The following is an 11,416-nucleotide window of genomic DNA, read 5'->3' on the forward strand; positions in this document are numbered from 1 at the left end:
GCACCCCAGGGAGAGGTGCAAGGGCCAATCTGTGTATCTATAAATCTACCGTGTGCTTCAGGGCTTCCACCATCACCGGGAGGGCTCTGGGAGGGAATTTGTTCCCCATTGTATTCTGGGGTTTGGGGATTTTTTGGTCCGAAGTATCAGAGATGGCCGGGGTGGAGATGGGACACTATTCGGGGCGTGCTGGCGCACTGAGAAGTCCCTTTCTTAGGCACTTGGTGGTGAGTCTTGCTCAGGGTCTAACTGATCACCAGATCTGGGGTTGGGATCATTTTCTCCCAGGTCAGATTAGCAGTGATCTTGGGGGGGGAGGGGTGTCTTCCTCTGTGGAGAGTGGATCGCCTGCTGGGATCGTCTGGCTCTATCTCACCTAGTCGGTTCCCTGCCATTGCTGAGGCGTTGGGCTCTGGTGCCCCTCGGTCACTCCTGGTCTCTGCCTGTGGCACACAATAGCTCCCGAGGCCTGTAACGCTTTGCTGTAATCCAGGTTCTGGGTGCAGCATGGGGGGGAGGCTGGGTGTTGAGTGGCCTGTGATATAGAGCGGGTTACACTAGATGATCTGGTGGGTCTCTTCTGGCTTGTGACGCTCCAGAGTGTGCTGATTTCGGAGCCCCCCGAGCGCAGGCGGTGACCCCTCTCTCTGTTCCTCTCCCCGCCTGCAGATCCCCTCCTTGCAGCCCCGCGGAGGAGACCACCGCCCCGTCTGAATCTATTTTCTCTTCTATTTTGCACATGTTAAGGCGGACGTATCACATTTCTCTTCATCGCTTCACTTTGTAGAAGGACAGACCTGCCGCGCCGTGAGGGTTTCCCCGCCCCCTCCCCGAACTGCCAGGGGAACCGCGGAGCCTTTACAAAAAGAGAGAGAGAGAGAGACTCCCCCCACCCCTGATGCCCCCCCAAACAGTGAGACCCGAACCCCGGCTGTGCTGCAGTGCAGCGCCCAGAGGAGAGCGCCAGCCGTCCCGGGCGAGAGATCGGATCATACAGCTAAACCGCCATGCCAAAGATGCTACGCGACTTCGCTTCGTGCCCACGGCGCTCTGCTGCCACCGCCGCCGCCGCCACAACACGGGTGACGAAACGTGTCAAATACACACGGGAAGGGGGAGGGGCATCGAAACCACAATGAGCCTTGTAAGGGGGTGACCCCCCTCCTTGCTCCTCACGGCGGGCTCCGACGAACTGAACTGGCTTCCAGAAGCCCCAGGCCGGAGGGGCAGCGGGGGGGTTAGTCCCCTAGATGCGGTTCCCTACCCCCAGCCCCGTGCGACAGAGGACATAAGCGCTGTTTTCACGAGCGCAGACTAGTACATTGGGGGCTTTCTTTTTTACTGGAAAAAGGAATCTAAGAAAACAACAGCCAAACCCACCCTCCTCCCTCCACCGCCCGCCTGCCCTGGACTCCTGGTGCCTCCCAGACACCTACCCGGGCCCCCCAGCCCGGGCGAAATCAGCGAGGAGATGATAGCTCCGGCGAAGTCTGCGACTCTCCCCTGGCCCGTCACCTGGTTGTCTCTCTTTTTATCACCTCCCTTCCATTTCTACAGGGAAGCGCCTCGGTTTCTGTATTTGTCTTATTATTGAAAAACAAATATTCATAATGGAACTGTAGCGACACAAACGTATCTCCCCCCCACGCTCGTCCGGTCCCACCCCCCATCCTTCGTTCTCTCCTCCCCCCATGCCCGCCGCACCCCGGTCCTGTTTTGTAAGACAGCTCCCTGCCCGTTCCGAGCGCAGTATTTAATACCCGACGTCCTAGTATTCCAAAAGTTAACATGCTGTATTTGAATTTTTTATAGATGTATATATAAAAAAACAAACAAAAAAATCCACACACACAGCCCCCACCCAAAAACAGACAACAACAACAACAACAACAAAGCACCCAGGAGAGAGGTTGTTCATTAAACATGATCATTTCGTGATGACTGTCGGCCCCTGGAATTATTTCACCTCAAGGTCAAGGTCAGGGCTGAGCCCCGAGTGTTCTAGACCCTTGGGGACCCCCGTGACGGGGGGCTAAAGAGGGCAGAATGCTTCCAGTCGTTCCCACTGTCCAGGGCTGATGGGTGGGGAAGAAATTGGACTGACTGAAAAAGCCCCAGATCCAGAGTTCTAGAGCTTCTGGAGTTCCAGAATCCTAAGAGTGTTAGTGCCTTTTGGAGTCCTTAGACCCCACCCCCCCAAAAAAAGTTCTAGATCTCTTTGGAGTCCTCAACCTCCCCAAGAGTTCTAGAGACTTTTGGAATCCCTCTGCAGAGTTCTAGATCCCTTTGAAATCCTAGAACCCCAAAGAGTTCTAGGGTTCTAGGACTCCAAAGGGCTCTAGAGCGCTTGGGAGGTTCTGGGACTCCAACAGGTTCTAGAGTCCCAGAACCCCCAAGAGTTCTAGAGCCCATTGGAGTCCCAGAACCCCCAAAGTTCTAGAGTCTGTTGAAGTCCCAGAACCTCCCAAGAGTTCTAGAGTCTGTTGGAGTCCGAGACCCCCCCAAGAGTTCTAGAGCCCATTGGAGTCCCAGACCCCCCCAAGAGTTCGAGAGTCTAGAGTCCCAGAACCCCCAAGAGTTCTAGAGCCCATTGGAGTCCCAGAACCTCCCAAGAGTTCGAGAGTCTGTTGGAGTCCCAGAACCTCCCAAGAGTTCTAGAGCCCTTTGGAGTCCTAGAACCCCCAAGAGTTCTAGAGCCTTTTGGAGAGTTTTTGGCATTCTAGCACTACCCAGAGTTCAAGCGACTTGGCATTCCACAGACCCTGTGTTCTAGAAGAAGCCCCAATACCTATCAGAATGGGGAAATCAAACTAGATTAAGAGCCCCCCATCATTCTAGATAGCTGGCACCAGGGCCATCCCAAAGGGGGTGTGGGGCCTGCGGCGGAAGTGACGGATTCGTCTCTTCTTGGACCGACCATGCCGGCCAATGACACCGGCCCATGGGGCCCCCCAAAGCATGGGGCCCGGAGCAGTCACCCCGTTCACCCCCACCCAAGGGACAGCTCTGCCTGGCACCTCTCCCAGTGCAAGGGCAGTCTTGGTCCTTTAGCCCTACTAGTTCTGGACACATGCTGTTTGACAGCACTGGGTGACTGGGCAACACATTGGCAGATGAAATTCAGTGTCTATAAATGCAAAGTAATGCACGTTGGACAATACAATCGCAATTATAGATACAAAATGATGGGGTCTAAATTAGCTGTTACCACTCAAGAAAGATCTTGATGTCACTGTGGATAGTTCTCTGAAAACATCCACTCAATGTGCAGCAGCCGTCAAAAAAGCAAACAGAATGTTGGGAATCATTAAGAAAGGGAGAGATAATAAGACAGAAAATATCCTATTGCCTCTGTATAAATCCACGGTACGCCCACCGCTTGAATACTGTGTGCAGATCTGGTCACCTCATCTCAAAAAAGATCTATTGGAATTGTAAAAGGTAGAGAAAAGGGCAACAAAAATGATTAGGTATCTGGAACAGCTTCCATATGAGGAGAGATGAATAAGACTTGGACTTTTAGCTTGGAAAAGAGATCACTATGGGGGGATATGACAGAGGTCTATAAAATCATGACAGGTGTGGAGAAAGTAAATAAGGAAGTGTTATTTATTCCTTTTCATAACACAAGAACTAGGGGTCACCAAATGAAATTAATAGGCAGCAGGTTTAAAACAAACAAAAGGAAATATTTCTTCACACAATGCACAGTCAACCTGTGGAACTCCTTGCCAGAGGATGTTGTGAAGGCCAAGACCATAACAGGGTTCAAAAAAGAACTAGATAAATCCATGGAGGATAGGTCCATCAATGGCTATTAGCCAGGATGGGCAGGGATGGTGTCCCTAGTGTCTGTTTGTCAGAAGCTGGGAATGCGCGACAGAGGTGGATCACTCAATAACTGCCCTGTTCTGTTCATTCCTTCTGGGGCACCTGGCATTGGCCACTGTCGGAAGACACAGAGCAGAAGTGCAGATACCCCATTACTGCAGCATCCGTCTCGGGGGTAATTTCATGGTAAAGTTGCATTGACTCGGCCATTCCTAGCTAAACTTTCACAAGGGGTGGATGTGTTAGCCGGTCTCTGACCCAGTAATAACCACCTCCTGCAACAAGGCAGGCGTCAAGAGGGAGGTGGTGGGGTCTGGTGGACAGGGCACTGGACTGGGAGTCAGGAGCCCTGGCTTCTGTTCCCAGCTCAGCTGGTGACCCTCTGTGCCTCAGTTTCCCCTCCCCCTTTGTCTGTCTCACCTGCTTAGATTGTAAGCTCTTCGGGGCAAGGGACGTCTCGCAGTGTGGGGACAGTGCCTAGTGCAACGGGTGCCAGCTGGGGATGGAACCTCTGGGCACTACTTTATTAGTAATAATTGCCACAGATACAGTGGGACTGGTCGGTTCTCCAGCCAGCGAACCGGAGTGGAAGCCAGCAGCAGAGGCCAAACGCCATGAGGGTGGGGAAGACAAAGACAGCGCGAGCCGGGCGAAGAGGTGGCTGTGCCAAGGAGACGTGCAAACCGAGCAGGTGACGGGTGCCCTCGGGCCAGCAGCTGCACAGGAGAGGGCTCTTGCACCGGAGCTGGTGGGATTGTGAGAAGGAGGCGGGGCCCCATCCTGGGATGCCCACTGGAGTAGATGGGAGCTGCTGGTCTCCTGCAGCTGGCGGGGTTGGAGCTGGGCTGCTGGAGGGGGACGGGGCCCGGAGTGTCACCCTGGCCCGTGTGCTCTCCAGCACAGTCAGGTGCAGAGGCCGGACCTGGGACGGGCTACCAGAAAGCCGCTTGCAGGCTCCAGCCATCGCAGCCACGTCCCTCCCACCACAGTGCACTAAATGTTTAACTGGTCAATAAAACCCCAGCACAGGCCCCTAATTAACTCTGTGGCGCTGGCTGCTAAGACCCATCCTGGCCTCTGCGTCCCACCACTGATGGGAGTTTAATAGGGCTCTGGACGGGAACAGCCTCGCTGATCTCCCCCGCGCCCTGCTCAGCTGGCTGGGGTCAGCAAGGTTAACCCCGAGCAGAGCCCCATCCCGTGCAGGCCAGCCCCCCTCCCCCCCAAGCTGGGCTCCGTGCAGATGGAGGCTGCAGCAGCAGCGACTTATGACTTAGCGGTTGAGGGTTCATGTCTCTGTGGGCCTTCAAAACACGGCACCTAAGGACCAGACAGGGGCCTAGTGGTGGTCCAGTGTGAACCCATCCTCTGCGGTCCCCATGCAGCGGTCAGCCTCCCCTCACCCAAAGCCGCCGCTCTCCAGCCACAGGGCCTACCAAAGACTCACACGTATCTGGTACGTGAGTGTGCCTACCCGTGTGCCCAGTCCCAGCTCGCTGGCTGGAGCAACCCGGGACACGGGGCGCCTACGCGGAGGCTCCGTGGGGCCCTCTTCCCATCACAGCGTGGCTCGGGCTTTGTTTCGGAGTTGACGTTCCCAGAGCAGCAGGCCCAGGCCGAGGGAAGCAGACACGCCGGAGGGAGGTTTGACCCAGCGCATGTGAAATCCTTGGGGAACCCCTGCACCACGCCAGGGCATGGCCACGGTGGGTCGCCTCATGCAGCACACTGCCGTTGTCGCACTGCCATTCTCTGCTAGGGTCCACTGGCACCCGCTGTGGCCGGGAGATGAAGGGCAGTGGGCTGATTGTGCCATTGGGATCCGAGTGCTGTTCTGGTCACGAGGCTGCCCGTGGCTGGGACAGGCGAAATGAAGGTCACCTGTAAGAGGCTCCATTGGGGGTCCCAGTGTATTGAAATCTTTTCCCCCAGGAAAAAGTCCCATGCTAATGCTGGGTAACCAACAGCCAGCCGCTCCGCCAAGGCGCTGCTGAGGCACCAGCCATGTGGGCCCAGTGCCCAGCCAGCAAGTGCTATGGAGGGGCAAGTATGGGGCAGGGTACCAGCTAGCTCTCGTGATTGCTAAGGAACCACTCCCCCGTGTACCCACTGGGCGGCTACGGGCCGAGGGAGGGAGTGTGTGTGTGTGTGCGTGTGAGCACACGGAACACGTGGCTCAGGTGATGCGCCACGGAGAGCAGCTAGGTGACGTCAACACCCAGTGGGCTGAAAGTATCTGGCAAACGGTGCCACCCAGCAAGGAAGGATGTGGGCAGTTAACCAGAACCGAGCGCCGGGCTGGTCCGTGAGGGACGGATCCTTGGCGCGGGGCTGCTGCTTTTCGCCTGCGTGGCTGGAGCGCTCCCCAGCCGGGCTTTCCCCGGCCGGGCGGAATGGCCTGCAGATAGGAGAGGTGGGGTTGCCAATTTTCTAATTTCACAAAACTGAGCACCCTTGCCCCTCCCTCTTCCCCGAGGCCCCGCCCTGCCCCCTTCGCTGAGGCTCCGCCCCCCCCTCCCTCCAGCCCCCCTCCCACCATCACTCGCTCTCCCCCACACTCACTCACTTTCACTGGGCTGGGGCAGGAGTGAGCTGTGGGGGTGGGGCCAGAAATGAGGGGTTCAGGGTGTGGAATAGGGCTCCAGGTTGGGGTGTGGAAGGGGGTGCGGGCTCTGGGGTGGGGCTGGGGCTGAGGGGTTTGGAGTGTGGGAGGGGGCTCTGGGCTGGGGCAGGGGGTTGGGGTGCAGGAGGGCTGTGGGGTGTGGGCTCCAGGATGGGGTGCAGGAGGGGGTGTGAGGTCTGGCAGGGAGTTATGGTGCAGGAGGGGGTTCCGCAGGGGATTCAGGGGGCGGGCTCTGGCTGTGCAGCGCTTACCTCAGGCGGCTCCCGGGCAGCAGCGCAGTGGGGCTAAGGCAGGCTCCCTGCCTGCCCTGGCTCCGTGCTGCTCCTGGAAGTGGCCGGCATGTCCGGCCCCTCGGCAGAGGCACGATCAGGCGGCTCTGCGCGGTGTGTGCTGCCCACGCCTGCAGGCGCTGTTCCCGCAGCTCTCGCTGGTTCCCAGCCAATGAGAGCTGTGGAGCCGGCACTCCGGGTGGGGGCAGCGTGCAGAGCTTCCCTGGCCACCGCTGTGCCTAGGGGTAGACATGCCGGCTGCTTCTGGGGAGCTGCGCAGAGCCAGGGCAGGCAAGGAGCCTGCTAGCCCCGCGCCGCCGACTGGGCTTTTAATGGCCCAGTCGAAAATGGGACACCTGGCAACCCTATGGAGAGGGGCCTTCCCAGCCCCCCCGAGCCTGGCTGAGGCCCGCAAGCAGGAGCATTTAGATGCCTTGTTCATTGGCTCCCCATTCTCTGACCGGGGACATTCTCAATAGCCAGAGAGAGGGCTCAGCACCCCCCCCCTTTTAGTTTTAATCCTTGCAATTCTTGATACAGCACAAGCTGCACCCCACAGTTATGGGGAGCAATGCGCCTAAAGCTACAGCTTGGGGGTAGGCTGGGCTCTGTCGGTCTGGAGCCGCGTATGCCCTACAGCCGGATGAGGCCTGTCTGGGCTGCACCGAGTCTGCCAGGGAGACGCTGGAGGGGGCCCGTCCCCAGCCGCGCCCCGTGCAATCGCATTGGCGTTTGCTCTGCCTGCCCTGCCCGGGAAGCATGACACTGGGGCCTTGCTGCAGCTCTTCCAGCTCCGGGCTACTCTGGCTGCTGCTGGGAAAAGAAAATACAGAGCAAAGGTATCTCTGCGTGGAACCCATGGTTGCAGGGGGTCTGGCCTCTGGCGGTTCCCGGGGATGGCGCATAAGACTCCAGTGGCTTTTGGTTCACCCCTGCCGGGCGTGGGGCTGACAGTCTTGGCCCCTGTGACATTAAAATGACATTAAATCCCCCCCTTTTTTAAATTCATAAGAGGGGGGTCGCACTCAGAGGCTTGGTGTGTGAACGGGGTCGCCTGTACAAAAAGTTTGAGATCCACTGTTCTGGCCCCTGCTCCCAGCACGTCTTTTCCGGACTGGCCAGAAACCTGCCTCTTCACTGAAACAACCACGATCGTGCCGTGACGGGTGCATGAGCGACGCTAAGCCATGTACTTACTGCTAGGTGGGTGAGTAAACAGGTTGTTAGTAAATTGGCAGTTTCAGAAACTGATGCTCCTCCTAGCTCAACGAAGCAGTGACGCACACGCTCACCTTTAGGCGCACCAGCGGCCCCAGTGACATCACATGGATTAGGCTGATGCTTAAAGTTGAGCACATGCTTTGCTGAATCAGGGCCCGCACTGGGGGGGGGGGGGGAAATGAATATTGCACTTGGCTGTCAAAAGAAATGACCTTATCTAGCTGTCTGCCACCACAATCAACTCCAGAGTGTCTGCAGTGCAGACACACCTATTCCCCCTCCCGCAGGGAAATACCCTACAATGGAGAGCCCGGCCTCAGGCTGGGAGAAGTCCCTCTGCACGGCGGCTTGTGGCTCAAAACCAGCCGCCTTCTTTCTCGTTCTGAGATGCTGGTGGACCGTTGCCTGGTGCCGAAGAGCATAATGGGAGAGACAACTCCATGCCGAGGAAGGCCCCTCTTCAATAAACCTCCAGCTGTTTTCCTGCCGGCAGGGGAGATTTTGCTGAGGGCTGGATGAATCTGGGCAGGCGCGGCGGTTGGGTCCTGATGGGAACCGAGCAGTTTGCTGAGCGCTCCAAAACACTCGCGTTTGCAAAAGGGCGAACGGCTTGATTGCCCCGGTGCCTTTCCAGGCAGGCACGAGAGAGAGAAATAGCGTTTTACTCCGCGTAGAAAGTGCCCACGTTTGGGCTTTTCCATCGGGGTCCAACCAAGCTGCGGTCGGGGCAGGCGTTGGAAAATAGCTGGATGCTACTTTTCTCTCTCTGATCCCTGGAGCTGCTGGGGGCCAATTCATCCACCCCAACCTCAGGGATGCCGACTAGTAACAGCCCTCCTCTCCCGAGGGCTGTTGTGCCTGCTGGGGATTGCCACACCCCTTTTCCTTAGCCACGCCCCTTACACCAGGTGCAGGACAAAGAGGCTGGAGCATAGCTCAGGATCTGGCCCAGCAGGCCTAGTCCTGCCGGTGAAGCTGGCGGTGTCCAGAGCACTGAGGCAGGCGACCGGAAACACCCAGCCGTGACGTGTGAAGGACACGTGAAGCCAGCCGGGGTCTCCCAGAAGGTTTCATGGGGGGGTGGAGCCTGGCGAGGGGCTTGTTCGCTCCGAACTCACCCCGCTTCCCCGCGCCAGCAGCAATGGGAATTAGCAGGCTTCACGCAGGATCATGTTTCATCGTTAATGTTCCATTACCCAACAACATGCCTTCATCTTTTATTAATGTGTCATTAGTGTGGAAAACAGCTGCTAATTAATTATGCGCTAATTATGGATTCACGTCCCTAAAAGCCAGGGTGATTTACAATGTCAGCCGGCTCTTCGGGCGGGGACCTGGCAGGGAAAAGGCAGCTCCTAATGGGAAAGCAATTAGAAAAACGGCTGCCTCTTGGGTCCAGCCAGGCAGACAGATCTAGCTTCGGTCGGGCCGGAGGTTTTGGGCCATACCGGCCGGGCTGAGGAGCACCACACACAGCCGGTGGGTAGAAGAGCCATGCAGCTGTTTAACCAAAGAATGAGCCAGTGAAGGTGATGGGATGATGTTTGCTTGATGCCCAGCTGTGGTGGGGCCTTCGCACCCGAAGCGCCCCCTTGTGTTGAGGCTAGCCTGTCGCCCAGCATGCCCCTTGGTGGCCCGAGGCAGAATCGCAGTGGTTATCCCTGCCTCAGTTTCCCCTTATCAATATGTTAACGAGGTTTGTGCATAGTGAGAAATGCCCCTCCAAGGGCCTAGTTAATTTAACCAAAGACTGAACATGGTTTGCAAAACGACTTACCGCCAGCATTTTAGCTTGGGGGGCGGAATTAATATTGTCTGGCTGCACCCCCCGACCCCCTCGTCCCAAGTTATCCATCTCCTCTGCCAGGCTCCTTACCAGTAAGGCCTCTGGAGTGTGGCCGCACCCGGGGAAGGGCTCCCTCTCTGGAGTCCGGGCCCATAGAGGTCAAACCATGGCAGCTCTTCTCTGGAGCAGCATCTCGTTCCTCTGCGGCCTGGCCCACCTGCCGCTGCCTGGGAAGACCCTTTCGCTGGCACCAGGTCTCCCTAGGGCATTGGCCCTCCTAGCTCTGTCCTTTTGGAAACCGTCCTGAGGTTCCCTTTCCTGCTGAGCACCCTACCCGGCTCCCTAAGACGTCCCTCGGCTCAGGAGCTTCCTCCATGTTCTGGACCCTCCCGCCTGAGCCCTTACAGTGGTTCCTTATCTAATTAACTGCTGCCCAGCCTCTACGTTAGTAACTGCTCACAGGTGGCTGTGGGTGGCGCGCTGTCCTTTACAGAGCCTGGCACGGGAGGCTGGGTGCTGGCCACCCTGTGACAAAGGCCAAACCCTACTGCAGCGTGAAGGCAGCCCGGGAAGGAGAATGGTAGAGGCCCGGATGCCGAACATCCCGGCCGAGTTACGCACAGCTGTGTATGAATGTTTCTAACGTTGGCGAGTCCCGGCCTTCCGCTTCCCAGAAGGACCCTGTAAAGGGAGGAAGCAGGAATCACAGCGTTCTGAGAGACCAGTGTGTCGTATAACATGAAATCCAGACTGGGTCAGCTGTGCAGAATGGGTCCCTGCGGCTTCCCCACCGTCAATCCCCTCCCAGGTGCTGCTTTGGGACATTACCGACGCGCCGCGCAGCACCGAAGGAGAGAGGCTGGGGGAGCAGGGCAGGGGATGTTTCCCGGCAGCGAGCTCTCACAGGCTGTGGTATCTGCACCCCTAAGGGCATGGCGGGAGCTTCATCACCTGGAGTGAGGCTGATTGGCTAGCCCAGAACGGCTGGTCCATGTCCCGGGTGAGACTCCACGCAAGGTTTCCGTTCTGGGTGAGTGCATCACCGCTGCTCGCCTCCCGCCCCAGCCCACAGTGTTTAGGTGCCAGGCTGCAGCAGCCCAAGATCCACCGTAGGCTAGAAGGGGCAGAATCAAATGGCAGATTCATAGATTCCAGGGCCAGAAGGGATCTCTGTGCTCATCTGGCCTCCTATCTAACACAGGCCACAGGACTTCCCTGCCTTAATTCCTGTCCCAGCTAGAACCGATCTGTTAGAAAAACTTCCAAACTTGATTTAAAACTTTCCAGTGATGGAGAATCCGCCACGCCACTTATATTGTCATCAAATGTGCAGCCTGTTTCCAATCTGAATTTGGCTAGCTGTGACTTCCAGCCGCTGGATCTCTTTCTCTGCTCGACTGCAGAGCCCATCATTAAATATCTGTTCCCTGCGAAGGTACTGAGAGACTGTGGCAGGTCACCCCTTAACCTTCTCTTTGATAAGCTTCAGTGACTGAGCTCCTTGAATCTCTCACTCAGACATGCTGTCTGGTCCTTAAGTCATCCTCCTGGCTCTTCTCTGAACTTTGTCCAGTTTCTCAACATCCCTCTGGGATTGTGGGCACCAGAACTGGACCCAGGATTCCAGCAGCGGTCACATCAGTGCCAAAGGCAGAGATAAACTAACCTCCCTGTGCCTACTCGAGA

The 11,416-nt window shown here is 57.1% G+C and overlaps 1 protein-coding gene across 5 annotated transcripts in view; it reads left to right on the forward strand.

Moving 5' to 3' along the window:
* Positions 1-1,890, forward strand: part of CNTFR (ciliary neurotrophic factor receptor) — a 430,747-nt gene extending 428,857 nt beyond the window's left edge. For 4 of the 5 annotated variants that reach the window (XM_045020582.1, XM_045020585.1, XM_045020583.1 and 1 more), the window contains one exon: positions 670-1,890. In XM_045020582.1, the coding sequence (XP_044876517.1) occupies position 670 (1 nt within the window). In that variant the 3' untranslated portion in view covers positions 671-1,890. The remainder of the gene's footprint in view (positions 1-669) is intronic. The other variant, XM_045020584.1, reaches the window with a different exon arrangement.
* Positions 1,891-11,416: the final 9,526 nt, after the last annotated feature.

Source organism: Mauremys mutica, chromosome 6, assembly GCF_020497125.1.
Source record: "Mauremys mutica isolate MM-2020 ecotype Southern chromosome 6, ASM2049712v1, whole genome shotgun sequence".
In the NCBI taxonomy this organism is placed as follows: Eukaryota; Metazoa; Chordata; order Testudines; family Geoemydidae; genus Mauremys; species Mauremys mutica.